Source organism: Larimichthys crocea, chromosome I (genome assembly GCF_000972845.2).
Source record: "Larimichthys crocea isolate SSNF chromosome I, L_crocea_2.0, whole genome shotgun sequence".
NCBI classification, from domain to species: domain Eukaryota; kingdom Metazoa; phylum Chordata; class Actinopteri; family Sciaenidae; genus Larimichthys; species Larimichthys crocea.
In genome coordinates this window covers 2,392,691-2,413,409 of record NC_040011.1, presented here as the reverse complement: position 1 = coordinate 2,413,409, position 20,719 = coordinate 2,392,691, and the positions used below count along the sequence as shown (strand labels likewise).

The 20,719-nt window shown below is 38.1% G+C and overlaps 1 protein-coding gene across 4 annotated transcripts; it reads right to left on the bottom strand.

The window, feature by feature from the left end:
• Nucleotides 1-679: 679 nt before the first annotated feature.
• Nucleotides 680-20,446, bottom strand: syk (spleen tyrosine kinase). Of its 4 annotated transcripts, none has more exons than XM_019272204.2 (15): nt 20,295-20,446; nt 15,878-15,993; nt 12,222-12,693; nt 10,984-11,144; nt 7,836-7,974; nt 7,435-7,516; nt 7,245-7,294; nt 6,418-6,468; nt 5,377-5,455; nt 5,092-5,251; nt 3,835-4,044; nt 3,500-3,689; nt 2,028-2,168; nt 1,693-1,805; nt 680-1,590 (listed from the first exon to the last, which is right to left on the bottom strand). In XM_019272204.2, exons 3-15 carry the CDS (start codon nt 12,621-12,623, stop codon nt 1,518-1,520), a joined length of 1,851 nt encoding a protein of 616 aa, XP_019127749.1. In that variant the 5' UTR covers nt 12,624-12,693; nt 15,878-15,993; nt 20,295-20,446; the 3' UTR covers nt 680-1,517. The 4 variants fall into 4 exon arrangements, with proteins under 4 accessions (XP_019127749.1, XP_010749830.1, XP_010749831.1 ...); XM_010751528.3 differs by lacking the exon at nt 20,295-20,446 and adding an exon at nt 16,039-16,180 and having other exon boundaries at nt 15,878-15,951; XM_010751529.3 differs by lacking the exons at nt 12,222-12,693; nt 20,295-20,446 and adding an exon at nt 16,039-16,180 and having other exon boundaries at nt 15,878-15,951.
• Nucleotides 20,447-20,719: the final 273 nt, after the last annotated feature.

Here is a 20,719-nt window from a genome sequence, read left to right as displayed (position 1 = left end):
GGCTGTCAATGGGTGTTGCGGCTGCATCTTTGCGTTTCCCGCCAAAACTATAAATGTGACAGCTTTAGCAGGCGAATGTGAGTGAGACGACAAATTTTCCTACGTTTCTAGCTATAAATGATTTCTGTAGCTTGACATTTGCGGCCACAATCGCAGTTTACAAATGTATTTTTCTCCCCCCCTCCACTCCAGACATCACTCACTCTCTCGAACATTCTCGCAAAACACACCCATTCATTTTTTGCCAAAGTTTTTGGTGATATTTGGCAAAACCATTTGCCGAAACTCATAGCAATCGATTCCCAGCCAAGCCGCACGTTTTGATACCCGTTTTGTGTATGTGCGACAAAAACTCTGGGAGGAGAAGCGAGCCAAAAAAACGGTGTAAGAATAATAAGATGTTGAAGAATAAGAGTAAGGTGGATAACATATAGTGTGCACTTTCAGGCACACTCAATAATCGGAATAAGCCCCAGAGGTTTTAAAGAGTGTGCTCTTCCAGGCACACTCAATAATAATAAGTGCTGTGGATAACATATAGTGTGCGCTTTCAGGCACACTCAATTAATCATTTTATTCATAATAAACTATACTGCTGTCATTTAAAGTTGGTCATAATAGTTCTTGTACAGGCTATATTTTCTGAGGTGATATGTGGCGTAAAAAGTTCTAGCAAAACTGTTGAATCCATTTTATTGGCTGATTTTTCCTGACACCTCCACCTGCTACTGATGATCAAAACAATAACAAAAGCTGACAAAAGTGACCAAATGAAACACCTTGAGATTTCTCTGGACTGAAACATTGTTGGAAACATTTGAGATAATGGAAGTACACAACTCAACAAAATAAGTCTAGTTTTTGTAGACATTTTAATGCTATGTATTATATCTTTAAAGAGAAACCAAAGCTTGAAATGAACAATGCCTCTGTCCTTTTGGAGTAACTCTACTCTTACATATGTTAAATATCAGTGGATCTCCAGGACACTAACTGTATAATACTGACAGATTTTAGCATTGATTTAGCATTAATTAGCATTTATTAGCATTAGGTAGCATTAGTTAATGAGTTACAGTGATAATATACATATGATTTATATGTAAGTACAGAAACACCCCCTGCTGATAACTCCAAGACCTCCAGGTCTCGCCATGAAACAATCAGACCTTCCTTCAAGGACTTTTGGTTGAACTATGACATAATGACAGTGATGCAGTTATAATACATACGATGCTCTTACAGTATGAAAAATCTACCAAATGAATCAGCTGTGTAGTTGGTTAGCTGTTCAACAAACAAGATGGACTTGTTTCTGTTTATTACAACTTTCATACTGTTTACATTCAGGAAGGACAAATAATAAAAGAAATACATTTGCATAATTATGGTGTATATTTTCAGTGTTTTACAACAGCATTTATAATTCAAACCATTCCCAGTCATTCATACATGATTAAATGCAGTTTTCTCATCAACCAATAGTTTGCATAGTCTCATAACATCCATATGAAGAATCATTGTGCAGTGTCATAGTAATACTCTCGTAATCTTGGCTCAACGACAGTAAATGCAGGCCTCTCATCTGCCCTGGAAGACATGAAAACAGCAAGCATGAAAAACGAGCTCTCCTCACACACACAGACAGCACTCTGCTGCAGGACGCACTGTTGGTCATCTACTGTCACTTACTTGTATGTCCAGCAGGTCCTCATGAGGTCATACATCTCTGGCGGACAGTTTGCTGGGGAGTCCATACGCTGTCCACTTTCAATCATCTGCATGACATCATTTCCTTTCATCCCCTGTGAACAGTGACACATTGAGTTTAAAGGTGATGTCATCAGACAGACATTGTCCATTGGAAGGAAAAGTGGTTGAGTTGATACAAAATAGTTGTTCTTAAATATTTCATATGTTGTCTGTAGTTGTGTAGTTGTCAGACAATCTCCTACAAGTGGTATAAGTGAGTGAGTGAGTGAGTCGCTGTGTCTTCATGTCTCTGGTTGGTTAGAGGTTGTTCATACCTTGTATGGTTTCTGGCCAAAGGAGTATGCCTCCCACATGAGCACCCCAAAGCTCCACACGTCACTTTTGGATGAGAATTTGAAGTAGTTTATACACTCAGGAGCGTACCATTTCACTGGCCACTTCCCATGACCCTTAGCCTGGAGGTGACACACACAAACATAGTGGACGTAACTTCATATTATGATGATGTCTACAATATGCTAATGGCAATCATGGCTCGTGATTGCAGTGGGTTTTCGCAAGAGGATTAAGTTAGGTTCATGGACACGCGTCAGAAATAAGATTACTCAGCTGACTAAGTGGCCTAGACCTGGGCCTTTGGTAAATGGTCACTACACTACATAAATTATAAAAAAATAGAATACAAAAATAAATTTAAAAAATCTTCAATTCAATGAATCGTTTTCTTATATACAGATAGGCAATGATGTTTGTTTGGTAATAACTCTCTATTTGGTCATGTGACAACACAGTATGATAAAGAGTAGGCCCATCATAACTACCTTAATATTGTTTTGTGCACCCACATATTCACATGCACAAATACAGTGAGCTACCACATGCACCAGCTGTACATCCACTTCTTCCTATACTGAAAGCATAGGTCGGCTATCAACATCATCCTCATCCACAACGTGTAACATATCAGACGTATAGCTATTTGAAGTATTTGTATGTGGTTATACTTTGATTAAGACGTACTGTAGTTCATGTTGATGCCTCCTTATGTGTTTAATGAATGCATCATTATGGTGAAGAAATCAACGGCAGGTTGATTTTATAATTCAGTCCTTAATGTCAGTCTACAGTTGATGCACTTGGTAGCTCAAAGCATCTGCATGGAAGAATGTGTGTGTGTGTGCACAGTATGCCTCATATCAAACTTATACAGGTGTGCTTCATGCTAATTCTATCTTGTGCTCATGCAAATAGCATTTTGTCCTCACTATGGGAAGACTCCCAGCAGACCAGGTGTAGGGCAGGAACTGTGTAAATGTGTTACTTTGTTTCACTCTTCATAGAACAACTTTGTGTGTGTAAGGATCTCTGACCTTGGCCTTCAGCTGAAGTACAGTGGTGTTCTTATAGTTGTATGCTCATAGTGTCTCCTTAACAGTTTTTCCACTAAATATCAGATGGATACATATATTCTGACAACAGTCCTGGTGTTCCTGGAACATTGGTCTAAACACAGTTTATGCTGAACTTTTGTTTAATCCAGTGATTCTCAAACTATGGTACTGGTGGTACGCAAGCTCCCTCTAGTGGTACACTGAGGAATGTCCAAAATAAAGTGATAAAGCAGCATTCAGTTATTAATAACTAAGAAATTCCACCATCTCCATGTGTTGTCTACACAGTGCAGTCAAACACTAGGCTAAAAAGACAGTTTTAACCCACAGATATAAACTACACAAATAATAATGTCCATCACTGTTTGTCCCCGTTAGCCCCTGGCAGCTGCTACCTTGTAGTAGTTCTGCTCCTCAGCCACAGCTTTGGAGAGGCCGAAGTCGCTGATCTTGGCATAATGCTGTGTGACCAGCAGCACGTTCCTGGCAGCAAGGTCTCTGTGGACGAAGTTATGCTCCTCCAGGTATTTCATGCCCATACACACCTGATGGACAAGCTCTGTGATGTTCTTTACGGTTGTTTGCCTGTAGATGAACAATCATAGTTATTTAACTGTTATGCTAATTAGTATTGATATTGATATTTATATTGACATTGATGTTGATATGATCATGTGTGAATATTTCTTAGGTTCAGCCGCAGAACAGTAAATATGAATGGAGTACATACTTGTTTTTCTGCAGGAACTTGTTGAGTGGTCCCAGCTCAGCCAGCTCCATGACCAGCATGAGGTTCTCTGCCTCACAGATCCCGATCATCCGGACAATATAAGGATTGTCCAGCTGTTGCATGACATTGGCCTCTCGCAGCATTTCCTCGCGTACTGATGGGTTGTTATCATCATTCTTCAGGACTTTGACTGCAACTGGCTTCTCTGTTCTAATACATAGGAAGGGTTAATGTTACGGTGACTCTGTACTTTGCAGACATTTGGCACAGATAGAGTCAGAGATAACACAGACGAGGATCAACAAATAAAGAACACTGTTTAGGTTGGAATAAGGTTTAAACAAGTTCACAAAGTACATCAGTACTATAAATACAGTGTACAATGATCCAGATTCAAGATTCAAGGGGTTTTATTCAACCATATACACAGTACACAGTGAAACGAGACAGTGCTTCACCGGGGACTATGGTGCTACATCAAAAATAGAACATAGTGCATACAGGACTACATTAAAGTGCACACACAACACAAACGCAGACAGAGAGTAACAATGTATGTATGTTTGTATGTACATGTAGTATTTAGTATGGCTATGTTAGGTATGAAATGAAGTTTGTCTAAGCCGATTTACAATCCATGGTGTTACAGCACTGAAGATTTGGAGGATATAGTGAGAGGTATGATGGATGAGGCATGGAGTGGAAAGAGACTAGGTACAGTATACTTTGAGTTTGTCTGGCATAGATGTTACTGCTTTGTGTTTAATTAGAATATTCTCATAGTGAATTTTTTTGTGAGATTTTTGTGATTAATGTAGAACTGTGTCAATACTGTGATGGCACAAGAGACAAAACTTTTACTGAAACGTGTCCTGGATCTGCAACCAGATGGAAGTAGATTGAAAAATGGGTGTCTGGGTCATTTTTGTTAATACAGTGAATAAAACATTATGATAGCCATCCATGTGTGGTTCTTGTTTAAATTCCTGTGAGACACACATGTAATGAGGCTCTGATGCATGGCAGCAGGAGCTGCCAGTTCAGTTAAAAATACTACTGCAAGTCATGAACATGACTGAATAATATTATTATTTTTATTATTTTATTTAATGATATCACAATTTGTGGATAGTGAAGTCTGCAGTTGTCTGACAATCCATAATCACAGTTAGTTACAGTTACAGTAACAGTTACAATGGAGGTGGTGGTGTGGTGACTATATGCAGGTGTAATATGATGGGATGAGACTTAACATACTTCCTCATCTTGTAGATTCCCTTCATGACTGTACCAAAGTTTCCAGAGCCTAGTTCTCCATCTTCCAAGAAGAGCTGGTTCCGATCTACTGTGGAACTCCTAAGTTCATCTGGGTCTGCGTATGGACTCTCATATACCTCTGTGTCCATTGGCATGGCCTCTGATAAGAGAAAAAACATAAAACACCTCAAGCCAGGGGATCTACAAGCAAGTTAGCAACAGTATTCTCAATTTTCAGTTGAATACAGCGTGTAGGTACACTTCTATATATTTTACATGACTGACCTTTGCTGGCTGCCTGATTATTGGGCACTCTGGTTTCATAGGGATTGAGATCTGTGACGCTGGGTCGAGATCCTGGCCTCTATGATCAGTTCATCAGAGAAGACAGTGTTTGAGAGAACATCCAAGGTGAAAAAAAACAGGAAGGAGATTTTCACAGGGCATACTGCTAAAGTGAGTGAATTCATTCAGTATTCAGGGTGATGCTCTTTATATGGAACCTGTATTACAGTGACAGATGTTTAGGTTTAATAAAGATTGATTCTTCCAAATATGAGAATTTGATGTGAGGCTTTCCTCATGTTCAGAACTCATTCATCCATGACTTAGTGGAGAAGAAACAGTAAATGACAACAGGTTCTGTGTGATATGTCAGTATCACTGTAGTACATGGTGTCCATTAAAATGATTAGAATGGATCTCTGTTAGTGAGTAAGTTTCATGGGAATTCTTCAAGAAATGAACTGCTTATGAAATCTACTCTACATATCTACATTATCATTTGGTTCTGTCTCTACAGGCACATAGCCTGCTTGGTCCAGTTCAAACAATCCTGTTTGGGCTGTTCTGAAAGCTGTTAATTGAACTCTGGCACAGACAAAACTAAACTTTTCAGGTGGTCTCACTCATGCGAGAGCTGGACTGTGTGACAGTACATATATGATCTGAGCATACATTTAAACCTAAACCTAAATTACTGTGAGCTAAGTCTGGCCCAATGCTACCATCCCTATACACAAAACAAATGGCTTATTTGCATACTGTCTCAGATTTGTTTCTCTATTTTCCTTTAATTAGTACTAGATAGTTCTTTACAAAGAATTCTTGTGATTTACTGTAACCAAACCAAGCAACCAGTGTATAGTAGATGGTATGACGAGGAGCTACTGAGCAGGACACAGCAGAAGACTGCTGGATGTAATTTCAGAAAGTAACCTCTGGGTGGTGTTAGATTCTAATCAGGCAACTATTGTGATGTCACGTATGTACGCAGCCAGTTGTGAAACTATCTGCTGATCTGAGGAGGTGTGAGTGGTAGTTCACCTTTTTTCGGCCAGGTATGAGTTTGGAGAGAATTCCATCTGCTGCATTTTGCTAGAAATTAAAATGTCAGAAACATTATTAAAAGGTGATTATCTCTGTTTCATACACACTCACTTACTGACTCAAACTACAGGAAGTATGAACTACTCTTCATACAGTACAGTATACAGCATTCCCTTTTTTTTACTGTACAGCTGTCCATGAAGAGGAAGACAAAAACAAAAGGGCTGATTCACCCAAATAATCCAAAAAACATTCTCTGTGTGGTATCTATCCACGTCCACAGATTATTCACACAGATTTTAAGAGTTATGCCTCCATCTCAAGTCAGTGGAGGTGAATGATTCTGTGGTAGTCAGGATTATGAAAATATCCAAATATTTAATTTAGCATGCTCTTTAACTAATAGTTTGAGTGCTTAGATTAATAATTAGTGCACACAAATCTCATTCCAGCCCTCGAATAAATGAGTCAGGGTTATGACTCACTGAATTCAACTTCACTTTGTCTGTAGATGTTTAAAAGAATGATTAGGGCAGAATATTGAGAGAATAATTAGGTCTATTGTCAGAAAACATAAGATAGGAACAATAACAATTAAAGACATCATTTAAACCCATTTCAGACAGCTGTATTTAAGAAAATGTCAAAAAAAGAAGGTTAATTCAAACAGCATCCTCCTGTTCTTTCACAAATCATGCGAAACACATAGATGAGTAGTAGCCAAAGAACCATGAGAATATGCAAATGCCTAAAAAACACCAGACACACACACACACACACACACACACACACACACACACACACACACACACACACACACTTACCAAGACACCTAATGCCGGATGGTCCCGTGGGAGCGGAGGTCGTCCTATTGCTATGAACACAGATAATGACAAATATGGATCAGAGCATATTTTGATGAATATGCAGTGGACTGGAGTTTGAATGTGTTTGTCTCATAAAGTCGTTGTTGTTGTTGTCTTAGTCTCATAGATGTGTTGTGTGCATTTTTACCTATGTCTCCATCAGGTCTTTGACAGGGCTCTGTTAGCACTCTCAGCAGGCCGTCTGGTTTGTATGAGTAGTGCTCCACCAACTGTGGTAAAGTTCACATGTCAGACACTCATCACAGTGCTCAGGACTATACACACAGTTACATGAACACATCAAATGTGAAAAAGATTTAAATGACTCCCAGACTTCTAGCCACAGCCCTGGAAGCAGCAATGTCCATAGTAGATTACTATAACAACCATGAAATACATCATAATATTTTTCATTTTCAACATTTCAGAGATAAATAAATAGTTTACAGTCACTTAGCAGCACTTCTGATACCTGCTGAAAAAGTGTCATAGGTGAAGACCAACATGAAAATAACAAGAAATATGTAAATGTAATATATGTGTGCTAACCTGCCACAGAGTGTCAAACTTCTTGCCATCTGGGATAGAGAGTTTACCAGCCGAGTCCCTGTCAATGCGATAATGCATGACCTGTCCTTCATGTAGTAAACAAAGAGCATAAGATCCATTCTGATCTCTCTGTCGGATCCTGTGCACACAAGAACAAAAGGAAGAGAAAGAAAGTCACAAAGTAGAAGTGGATGATAAGGATGCTGAGGTGGTATGTGATGACACTCTTATTGAGATTTCCATTGGAAGTGGCGCTCAGAGTACTGATAGGGGCCAACGGCAGCTCAGTCTGTAGGGACCTGGGAATCGGTGTGTGGCAGGTTCAAGTCCAGCAGGTGGACTGGTAGCTGTCAAGTGCCAGTTCACCTCCTGGGCACTGCCGAGGTGTCCATGAGCAAGGTACTGAACCCCCAACTGCTCCCCTGGGTTGCTGCCAATCACTCCACCATCTTGAATTGAATTGAATTTAACTGAATAGCGCTCAATTCACAATTTATAATTCATAAAAATAAAATAGCAGAGACCTCTGGAGTCTTATTTAGACACTTGTTAGCAACCAAATTTTTGAGACACACAAAAAGCTTTGAAATTCATGAGTGGAATAATTACTGACATATTTGAAGTTGTGGAACAAAAAAACATGTGTAAACCACAGACTTTATTTCAGAATTCTAATCCACGACACCTTTAAAGAACAAGATGACTTTGAGTTTAAGGACTTCCTGAAGCACTCCATACCAGGCCATTAATCATCATCGAGTGGTGCTTAACTCTACAGTTTTAACTGAACATTTCAGTCCAAAGTTTCAACACTATTATCCTATCCACTGAGTTACAGCTACAGTGGTTGTTAACGGATGGTGTTTAATTTATCCAGCACAGCAAAGCTCCTGTATATAGAGAACAGTAGAGCATAAAGAGAGCACAGGCATTGATCACAAGTGTATTACTTCAAAGACCAAGACTAAACCATACAGGAAATACATGGGGGTTACAAGAGAAGCTTGTCTTGACTTGAAGGGTCTGTAGCTCAGACATGTAGTTAGCGTGTCTTTGAAGAAGATTATTTATAACTCCTCTTTTTCAAGACTCTACTAACTTTGTACTGCTTATCAATGCTCATGGTTTCCTGACATGTTTTGAGACTTCTGCGATGGATGAACTTTTATGAATTACTCTCATGTTTATATGTTATAATTTCATTCATTTAAAATGTGGACAGTGTGCTGTGTGACCCACACATTTTAAATACATTTCAATCTTTACAACAATCCAAAATATATCTCGAAGTGTTTCTGTGTAAAAAGAGAACTTAATATAATAATTCTTTGAAACTTTCAGCTGCGCAGATGATTGAGCTGACAAACATGGATTTAAAGTAATAATAAAATATGTGAATTTGTCATGTGGAACATATTTTATATTTATGAGAATATGACTGATATGATAAGTAAATGTCATTTTAAGATATTGTAAAACAGACATTACATGAAATAAATTCATAAAGGCACATTTATCACAAGTGAAATGCAGTGTCACGTTCACATTTTCAGTCTAATGTATTTTCTCAATAGCAGTGAGTAATCAATCATTCTAATTTTATTCATTCTTTGTTCTCATGTTATTGGAAGATATTTCAAAAAACCTTCTGGTCAGTTTTGTGTAATTTTCAAGTCATAAAACACTTCTTCAGTCTGTGGATAATTCAGTCTCCAGTCTGACACAGATCAGATCATATCACTTCTGTTCAGTGACAGTAAATTGATATATAATCATCAGTCATTGACCACTGAAACACTGATTACACAAATTACACAGAGTTGATATTACATATAATAAAATGTAAATATCTTGAGGCAAAGAACTATAATTGAGTTTAGTTTCTCCACCATCATTTTTATTTGATCATTTATTTGTGTTGCTTCTGATTGTGTCCACAGTGGAGACAACAGTCTTAAATCCAGACAACAGTGGATTTAATACATTCAGTTTCAGCATTGTTATTTTTACATTTTTAAAATGTTTAAATAACTATTTAAAATTTATTTTTTCGTTTGAACCTTTTTAATGTCAAACCTGATTTTATTCTTCTGTTACATTTTGATTATCATATTTGTGTATTAACAGCTTTAAAGATGAATATTTAAATATCATTTTATTCAATTTTATTTTTTGCCATTTGCCACCAGGGACAGTTTGCATAGTCGATAAATGGTGTGAATATTTTCAGACATTAGGAAGGAAGAAGCAACTCTGACATTACAGTAAGAAACAGAAGCTCAGTTACAGGAACTAAACAGGAACTTAAATAGATGTGTGTCATTATTTATGCCGGCTCCAGTCCCTTTTATGAACTAAATTATATTCTACTAATGTTAAAACTGCAAAAATATTAAATAAATACAAATATCTACAAATGCAGCATAACCAGTTGTAATTTTGTTATCTTTTATTGGCCATTGTTAGAAGCCAGAGCCTGAACTTAGAAAATTACTCCAGAAGATTCTAGCCACAGGTGCAAAATAAAAATATAAAATAAACAATAATCAAACATTAATCTGTGTTTCAGTGGAAATACAACATTTTCTCCATGACACTGATGAGAAAAAGGACAGAACAGTCACATCTCGCCTGGCTGTCATTCTTCCTCTTGTTTTGGCCACTTCAGGAAGTCCTTTGCAAACTGCCAGAGCGGAAACCACAGTGTGTGTGTGTGTGTGTGTGTGTGTGTATGTGTGTGTGTGTGTGTGTGTGTGGGTGTGTGGGTGTGGATTTCTCTGTGTTTCTTCAGCCGAGACCCTGCCTCTCAACTGAAGCTTCAACTGCTACAAATATTTGACTCTCACTCTGTAAAAAAAGTAACGCAGCAACAGACAAACATGTACTATCCTGAAAGAAATATTATGTAAAGCAATGTTCCACTGCTAAAGTTACTGATTTGTTAAAATAATTATTTACATTAAGTTATTAACCCAAACCTGCAATCTGTAGCTGTGACTTTGAAGGAAAATGAAAGGCTCATTTTGTTTGGTAATATTATATATGTATAATATGTATGTATATGTGTGTGTGTATATACACACACTCACACACACACACACACACATATATATGTATACACACAAGACACTTCATACTTAATACTTACAGAAACTTTCCATTCGTACGGGAGCCATTTTGAAGCCTGGGTTCGGAGCCTTCTCGTGTTATGGTTCCATGGAACCAGGGCATTTTTTCATGTGCAGTAGTGGCAATGAGCTTCTCCAGCTGAGGCCTCTGGCTGATGATGGCCTGCTCCAGAGCTGCACCCTGCACACACACACACACACACACACACACACACACACACACAGTGATGAGCACACACATATAAGAAGAAGATGATATTGGCTACACAGACAGGTGAACACTGCATCACAGCTGACATACATAGAGAGGTAAAAACATAATCTTAAGCTTGATGCTTGATTGTTTAAAAAAACTGAAAAGAAAAACTTTATCACATGACGCACAAAGCTCTCAATTTTCCAACCAAGGAAGTAAAACACACGATAAAGTAAATCATTTTCATCAGCAGATATTTTAGAATTTAGTTTATTACAACCTACTGCTTTTTTTGTAACTCTGTGAGTATCCCTTAAGATACTGTGTAAGTTTTATTTTTTATAGTAAATCGAATACTCCGCTGATGTAAGTTGAACACAGTTATTGCATATGAGATTTTATAGAGTAAATGAACAAAAGGAAAAAGAAATAATATCACAGGTAAAGAATTGATCGTACAAACATAACGGGAAAACTTTGGAATATGAATGAAATCATGAGAAGGAAGAGAAAACACATGTGCCTCTTTGATATGTTTTTGTCTAAAATTATTTTAATAACTTCTTCATTAATAAGATGAATGATCTGAGGGACAGCTTGGGTAGAAGTGGTATGGAATGAAATAATGGAGATGTAAAAATGTTGTTGGTAGTTTTAGTAAGCTGTATTAGTTGTATTAATGGTAGTGCAGGGACTGATAATCTTGACAGCGAGGTGCAGACCATTGCTTCTGATAAAACATATATTGATTAGATGTTTGCTATGTGGGATGAATCTTACACTGAGGAATGAGGGAACAATCGTTTCATTGCTTAAGGATAATAAACCTTTCTTTGGGCCTTACAGTAGACCTGTAGGGATTCTTCATGGGAAGGATTATCCATGTCCAGATAGATTTCTATCAGACGACCTGACATCTACTGCTGCTCACTTCTTGCTCCAGTTTTGACTGACTGTACTTCTTGTAGTTGTAAACCTGTACTGCTACTGATGTTCTCACTCTACTGTCTTAACATTCTTAGATGATCGTCCTTCTGCTTACAGGAGAGAGTTGAAACTAACCTGCAGGTTCCAAGTCTGCTTCACATATTCTCGGATCAGTTTTTCCTTCAGGTCTTCGAACTGCCCCACCTTTGGCTGCATGTTCTTTGGCCTGTTGCAGGGCTTCTTTAGCAGACACACAAGGCCATCCATTTCCTGGGAGTGATAATCAATCACATCCACAGGGGTTCGGTGGCTCTTACCACCAGCGATAGCAAATGTTTCGTTGGGTTCTCTTTCAATGGTGTAGTGATAGCAGCGGCCTGAATGCGACACAGACAGTGCAAAGCCTCCAAGATAGTTTCGGCTTTGCCGTAGAAGGTACAAGCCGTTGGTCATGCCTGTCTGCCGCAGGTAGTCTTCTGCTTCCTCCCTGGTGATGTTGCCATAGAAGAATGGCAATGTATTCACTTTGTCAGCCATGCTGGCTTTTGGATGGCGGTTCCCTAAAGGAAGTCCCGTCAACAAGTTCAACCACCACGATGCAAGGAAACTAAAAGGCAAAACAAAAGCAGAACCAGATTCATTTCTTCTGAAAACACTACTCTTACAAAATGATTTCTGTCTCATTTGACAGAGATTTAGTGTAAATTAAACAAGAGTCACAGAGTATTGAGTTCCAGCAGGAAGTGTAGGTTTACATACATAATTTACATCACATCAGTAGCAGGGAATGTAGCATGGTGTATGCCACATTTATACAGTACTTCTGTGTAATATTATATTAATATAAATATACCATTATACTATATATTATAACCCATAACGCTCCTCCATGTACATGGAATACAGAGTTTAGTTTCAGACGGAAACATGATGACTTTCACACTGCCAGACCAACGGCTCAGTTCATCCTGAGCCAAATGAACTGTACTCATATAACACCTAGTCTAGTCTTTCAACCATTTACAGCACTTTTACACCACATGTCACATACACTCATTCACACACACATTCACACACTTACACTGATGGCAGATGCTGCCATGCAAGGTGCCAACAGCTCATCTGAAAGTAACTTAGCGATGGCACAGCAACTTGGGGTTCAATATTTTGCTAAAGGACATTTCAACATGCAGATTTGCTGCTGCTGCGCATCGTGGTCTCTCTATCTCTCTCTATTTATGTATCTATCTAACATTACCAGTAAGATACTCATCACAATAACCGGAGTAACCACAATATAGCTGCAGTGTTAGCTGCAGCAGTGCATATCTGCAGTCTTACTAGTTCTTCCCGGACAGCATTTTCATGCTTCACCACATAGGAAAATTATTTTAACATTAAATCGCTTTCCTTCACTGCACATGATTCTGTCCACAAACCAAGAAGTCTGAACTTAGAGTATGTCATATCCACCCACACAGTTCCAGAAATCTTTTCTCCAAAATAAGGCCTGTCAAAATTCTTTTTTAGTTTGTGGAGATCTTAAATCAACTTATTTTTAAATAATAACTCCACCATATGAAAGAGAAGCCAGTGCAAAAGTGGCAGGAAATTTGTTGTAATGTAAAAAGACCCCTCAACAGGTAGTAACTTCACCACTTGAGTTGCACGCTTGTTGCAGGCCTGTGACTGCCACAGATGTTGGACTATTTTTTGGCATGTAAAGAAGATTTAAAAAAATACAACAAAATCCTTCTGAATTAATCTGAATGAATTAATTAGTGGTGCAGTGTTAATGTTACATAAAGGTTATCTTATGTAAATGACTTTACTGGAATGGCTTATTCCATCAGATTAGTGAACACCATTTCCATCAAGCAAAATATGAACTGTCAAAAGACATTTGGTGATTCCTTTAGTCTGCATAATGATGCCATCTGCACTCAACATGAATTCATAACACACAGTGTTGAAGGACAGCAGCCCATCACTGAAGACGTCCTTAGCGAGTGTGCTAAACCCAGAAGGTGTTGTGTTTGACACGTGGAAGTGATGGAAATAGTTATGCAGAGCATACACAAACAGAAATGAAGTTCAATTGCTGCATGATTGTGGACTTCTCACTTCCACATAGTGCATGAAGTAGGTGTGATTGTTGAATTGCCATTTTTGTATTTTTTTTAAAGTTCCAAAAAGGTTGGGTATTTTTCATAGAACTCACCTGTTCACATTATATTAAGGCTTAATATTAAAGCTCTGGGCATCAGTGCAGCTAAGGTGAAGCAGCCCAAAGAATACTAAAAGACAGTATCCACCCCAAGAACAGCCTGTTCACCCGCTGCACCACCAGACTACAGAGCCGCTTCTTTCTTCAGGCTGTTAGACTCCTCTATTTATCCTCCACACTCCATTATACATTCCATTATAAATAAATAACATGGAACTACACTGACAGTTCTCACATCATCCACACCTTCTAGTGTGTCATGGATAGCTATATGTAAATCTATGTGTACATAACTGTATATGTTATTTTAGGGTGTTGTCTGTGTGTGTGTGTGTGTGTGTAGCATGATGGTGCTACAACTTAAATTTCAGTGTGCAACCATGTGGTGTGACATGACTAATAAATGATACCGTGCTACCTTAATTAATAAATGTAGCGTTAATTCGTTATTAAACTTGAAGTACAGTGTGTAGTTCCAAGTTTAGCACTTTAAAATCTGAAGAACAAAAGCCACCTCACACAGCCTTCACTCACTGATGTACACCCACACACATTCAAACACGCTGCTGTGCTGGTCTGCACATCTGGATTAATATTAGCCATCACACAGCAGTTACACTACTTGACAATGACAAACATGTTGGGACAGTTATTGACAGCAAACACAGTTTTGTCTAAAGCCCAACAAGATCTTTATTCATTAGCAAAAAGACCTGAATGTTTGAGGCTCCATGATAATTCTGATCTGTCGACTTTTATTCAGTCTGTTGTAACACTCAGGTGTATGCTGAACACACACTTTTTTTATTTTACGTTTTGCTGGAACACTAATGTTGTGCAGAAAAATGAAAATGTGAACAGCCATAATTTCATGATAACTTCTATGTGCAGAGATTAAAATCTGCAGATAGATTTGAGATGATGTGATATGATTGAAAGCTCAAAAGACCAGTTTTTATCAGAAAATGTTTAGGCTATAATTAAATCTAGTCACTTCCCTCCTACACAAACTGAAACCACCTGATACATTTAGAGGGAAAAGGTCACTGTGGAACTGCTAACAGCGTATTACATCTAAAAATGTGCCACAGGTAGAGTGAACACTAATGGTTTGGGAGGGTTATATCTCGTGTTCAATCTTTAACGGTTCATTGACAGTCTCCTCATGGTTGAGTAAAGTAAAAAGTAAAAGTAGAATAATGTATTAGGAAGCAGAAAATAGAAATATTAAAATAACATTCTTATAATTGTAATAATTTTGTAATAAATCTTCTCTGAGTCAGCTCCCAACCTGTTTAATTTCACAGAAAGCTCTCAGTCAGCTAATTTTAAGTAAAACTGTGACCTTTGAACACACTTATTGTACATTCACACCCATACACATTCTATACTGTTATCTGTGTATTGCCTTCTAGATAACTGATTTCCTGAAACAACGGGCAGATTGTCTTGTTCCATTTTGTTTTATCATATTATATAATAAGTCAGAAAAGCCAGAGATGAAATAACAACAACAATAACAAAAAAGACAGTAAGAAAAAAAGACAATTTTACTGTTACTTACTGTTTACAGTGTGTTGTGTTGGTCCTCGTTGAGCTCCGTTCTTTCAGCCCTTCAGCATATCAGCTGCCAGCAGTCTGAACAACATGTGAACAGGTCATCTTAAATTCAGCCAGCTCCTGACAAACAAACAATGTGCCACATGAGAACAGTCAATCACTCACGGTAATCCCAGCTGGAAAACACATCTGGGCCAGGTTAACAGTCAGTCTGTGTACTGACACACAGAGAGGTGGTTAGGCTCTGAAGCTTCCTCATTTCAACGACTTCCTTGACATTTTAATTCTTTTACTTCCTTTTTTTTTTTATCTGAACACTGACCAACGCGTGTGCAGTGCACAGGAAATGATGTGACAACTAAAATGACACAAGAAGCTTTGCTCATTTCTTTAGTGCTTGCACCAATTTTAAAATGTGTTTCACCATATTTTTAAATGTATTTTTATTGAGACCGAAAGTTCATAGTTGAGCTTAAAAAGCAGCAGTTTGGCATATCATCAAAAAACTTAACACCAGCTTGTGATATGTCCTTGAGTTTGTTTGTTGTGTTTTGGCAAAATTTATTAAAAATTTTAATATTAGGAATTTTTTGATTTTGTGTCTTGAGTTCTGGGCTACACCTTTATAAGTATAGATGATTATAGTTGTTTTTCATCATTTCATGTCTTTGTTTTGCAGTTTTTTATTTTTATTGCATCATGTCTATTCATGTTTATTAGTGTATACAAGTACATATATATACATACATACATACATACATACATACATACATACATACATACATACACACATACACACACACACAACATATATATATATATATATAATATTATTACGTCCACCAGTACAGCGTTTTATCATGTACATGAATGATGTACCTGCTTTGACAGTATGTAATTTAACTTTGTTAGTAATTGTTGTTGTTAGCTGTGTAGCTGATTAATTGCGTTATATTACTTGGCAGTCTGTAGTTGTCAATCTGTGAGTTTTTATTAGTGATGCATCAATAAGCAGCATTTATATGATGGTGCTATGTTTTATATACTGTTGGGTAGTTTATGAATACATGCTCAAGATTCCACAGATTGAGCAGAGTGTAAAGTACAACACTGTGTGAGTTAAATTAATTTTGTGTTTGTACAAAAGAGCAGTACTTGTACTTGTGTAAATGTACTTCAGTTCTGAAACATAATATAGTGTGTTGTTTGCTGCTGCAATTTTTTTTTCATCAAACTTCCAAGCATTGGGGCGGTCGGTAGCGTAGTGGGTTAAGTGGCCGCCCCGTGTGTAAGAGACTATAGTCCTCGCTGCAGCTGGCCCCGGTTGAATCCCGCATAGGACGGCCATTTACTGCGTGTCACTCCCCCTCTCTCTGCCCCCTGCTTCCTGTCTATCTTCAGCTGTACTATAATTAAAGGCATAAAAGGCCAAAAAAATTATCTTTAAAAAAACAAAAAAAACTTCCAAGCATTGTTTGCTGACGTGGCAACGTAAAAAAAATACTTTTAAATGATGCATATAGGTGTGTGTGTGTGTGTGTGTGTATGTTAGCACTGAACAATGTAAGAAGGGACAGATAGTCAGTCATGTGTCATAAGCAGAACATGTTTACCACAGGAAGTGCCAGCTGGCTTTGGTGTGTTTCACACGTGTATAATGTCAGTAAAACACACACACACAGCGGCCCACAAGCTGCAGCCTTTCACTGATGTTCTAAAATTGTTTCAGTTAAATTAAACTGAGAATTACATTTGTTCACGTACAATTAAAATGTGTTCAGCAGGAGAGATGATGCCATGACTTTTGGAAAGCGAGGACACTTAGTTCTGGATCTCTTTGAGATGCTGTTTGACAGTAGCAGCCTCTGGTTTTATGGGTCTTAAGGTTGGAGGTTTTGATCAGGTTAGAGTGTCCTCACAAATATAGAAATACATACGTGTGTTTGTGTGACCTGTATTCTGGTTGAATTCTGCTCATACTGCACTCTGGCGCCACAGCAACATGACACAAATGTATTTGCAGCCTTAGTGTGATTACACTCGGCTCGCCTTACATACTTCTTATTCTTGCATGCTCCTTTTGCTCATGTAGCTTCTCACTGCACACTGAACGTAGTGCAGTCTCCTGACAACTTTAGAATATTTATAGATGTCTGCTATGACTCTTCTTTTTTTCATATTTTTTCAGTTATTTAGTTGTGAAAGCAATCCCTCAGATGTTGTTATTATATCTCAGCTCCTATCTATCAGATACTATCGTCTCCTATTAATCTCTAAGCTTGGATTGTTATTAAACATCTAAATAATAAAAGTTCATTAAAAATGTCATTTCTTGACCCTGTAGCAGTAGTCTGCCTGACAGCGGACACCGGAGGAGGAGTAAAAAGAACAACAGAGCAATTTTGAAAGAGATTGCAACACTGTGACATTTCAGGTTAAACAGGCTACATGCTCATCTGAGTTTATCTTTAAGGTAAGAGTGCCTCAGGTTTGTTTGGAGCTGATGCACTGTGGATGGAAAATCTCACTATATGTTGTCTACCTCACACTTTGTGGTCTTTGTATTGTCACCTGACTGTAACTATGTCAAGCTGCTCACGTCTCGTCCCACCGAAGGAAGTAAGACGTCTTCACTTCCTCGGCTGTTACTTCACATCAAATGTGGCCTTTAAGGGCTATGTTGGTCTCAAGTTAAACTTAAACTAGACTTTTATGTCTCGCATCACATGCAGAGCTCTCACTAAACCTGTCTTCTTTTACCTTTAGTAAAAATTGGAGGGCTGTTTTTTGTTTTGTGTTAAATATTTTGTGTTATCAGAATTTTATGACCAAAAACTACACTACTTAGGGAACAACACAACTATCAGAATCAGCAGAAAATGTCTTGAAATCAACCTGCTATGAGAAACATTATTGACGTTACTGCTTTTTTTTTTTAACATATACATACTGTACACTGCCACAAACACACAATCAAATCAAACATTTAAATATATCTGACAGGAGAACAGTTCTGCTTTAAGGAAATGTGCTTTGACGACCACGAGGAGAAATGTTGTCACTAGTGAACAGTGGAAGTATTTTATTCTCAACACAATGTGTGCTGGATGTCAGTGATTAACCCCCCAACTACTATTAGTTTGCCTCCTAATGCCAGTGTACACAACAAACTATGACAGAGCAGAATACAGTGTAGCTGTAAAGGTGACACTTGTTTCATAAACCTGCTAGGACTTATGAAACACTTCATGAAAAGAGACAAAAACAAAGATATGAAAAAATCGAAAAATGACAAGTAAGATCACTTTGTTCATGTTTTATTGAACTGGCACTGGACTAACACTACACTGATGTGTCATCAGACATGTGCATAGGGATTAATACACAGTAACAATGTCAACAGCATCGCTCATATAAAAAGCTGATTTACTGCCAGCAGTTGAACTGAATAATGAAATAAAAACTGCTATGCAATGTTTTTATGTTGTTGGGTTTTTTTTATTGCTGTTAATGTTCACTCTTGACACTCCAAGGTCAGTTTATATTCTGTGAATCATGGGAAAGGCAAAATGGGAAAAACAGAAAAAATACAAAAAAATAATAAAAGTGTAAAATAGTATATAAAAAAATGAAATAATTAACTGTGCTTTTAGAGGGTTCAAACAAACCATGGTAAATGTTCTGTCATGGTGTACACTACACACACAAACGTAGAGCTGTCAGACATTTTACACTTGTCATAAGCTGTAATGTAACAGTTTCACTTCTGCACAACTTGTCCAAAACATTCTGTCAACCATAATAAAAGTCGGGGATACTATTGCCTTATATTTCTCTTAAACACATCTTAAGCACAGCTGCCGTCAGACTATGTTTAATGACAACATGAAGTTTGTAGTTGTAGCAGGACTTTGGATGCAACAAAAAGATTCATGGTTGACAGGCTGGTTACAAGAGCAGATAACTGCAGAGAGCTGCAGACTCTGTGTGCTGCTCTGCGTGCTTATTCTAAATGTCTTTGGATGTAGACATTATAAGGTGACGCTAAGGTGTCTCCTGCATCATACTGGATCCTGAGGCCTTGTTTTGTGCAGTGGCCCTGTGTTCATATTAATAACTTTGAACATATATTTATTTAAAAATACGTATCACGTGACAGACGGAAAGGATATTCTATCGCTGGTATTAGCATGCGTACTGTAACACAGAATGTGAATGTTCTGGATGTGTCTACTCCGTGCTCCGTGCATGGCACTCAAATGCACCACAGTTCATGTTAATGTGTTTGCATGTCTCCTCATGCCTCTGCTGGGACGTTAGCTGTGCATGCTGACCATCGGTATTCTCTACACTCCATATAAGCTGCTGAATAAATGATGACTCTGCACTGTGACTGAATCCATATGAACGCTCATACTCACGCCGTGCAGTGCAGTCTGCTTCATCTCTGTCACTCAGGAGTTCATATTGTGGAACTTCAGCATCGTTTCATCCTCGTGAGTGAATGTGAGTGTGTGTGTGTGTGGGCAGGACGCAAGCAGCATCCTCCCATCAGCTCTCAAATGTTTGGAGATGATGCAGAATATGTGCTTCCGTTCCGGAGCTGCTGGATTCCTGGGTCACTTCCTATTGGTTCATGAGCATAAACAACGCGCTTCTTCAGCCAATGATAATCCACCACTTTATTTGATCTGTCATTTAAATGGAGCCTGCATAGAGCCCGTCTCATTATTGTGTGTGTGCTTATTGATCCATCAAGTCACTGCAGTTTAATAAGATTTGAAATGAATGGAGCTCATTCATCATGTGTTGAACATAACCCCCCAGCAGAGGGCGCTGCCGCAAC

What these genes read in the sequence shown, in the direction of transcription:
- syk (XM_019272204.2), bottom strand. Translation starts at nt 12,623, where the DNA reads ATGGCTGACAAAGTGAATACATTGCCATTCTTCTATGGCAACATCACC. An exon ending in TCATACCTGGCCGAAAAAAG is followed by an intron (nt 5,456 to 6,417) that starts GTGAACTACCAC and finishes AACTGATCATAG; the next exon opens with AGGCCAGGATCTCGACCCAG. An exon ending in GGAATCTACAAGATGAGGAA is followed by an intron (nt 4,045 to 5,091) that starts GTATGTTAAGTC and finishes CCTATGTATTAG; the next exon opens with AACAGAGAAGCCAGTTGCAG.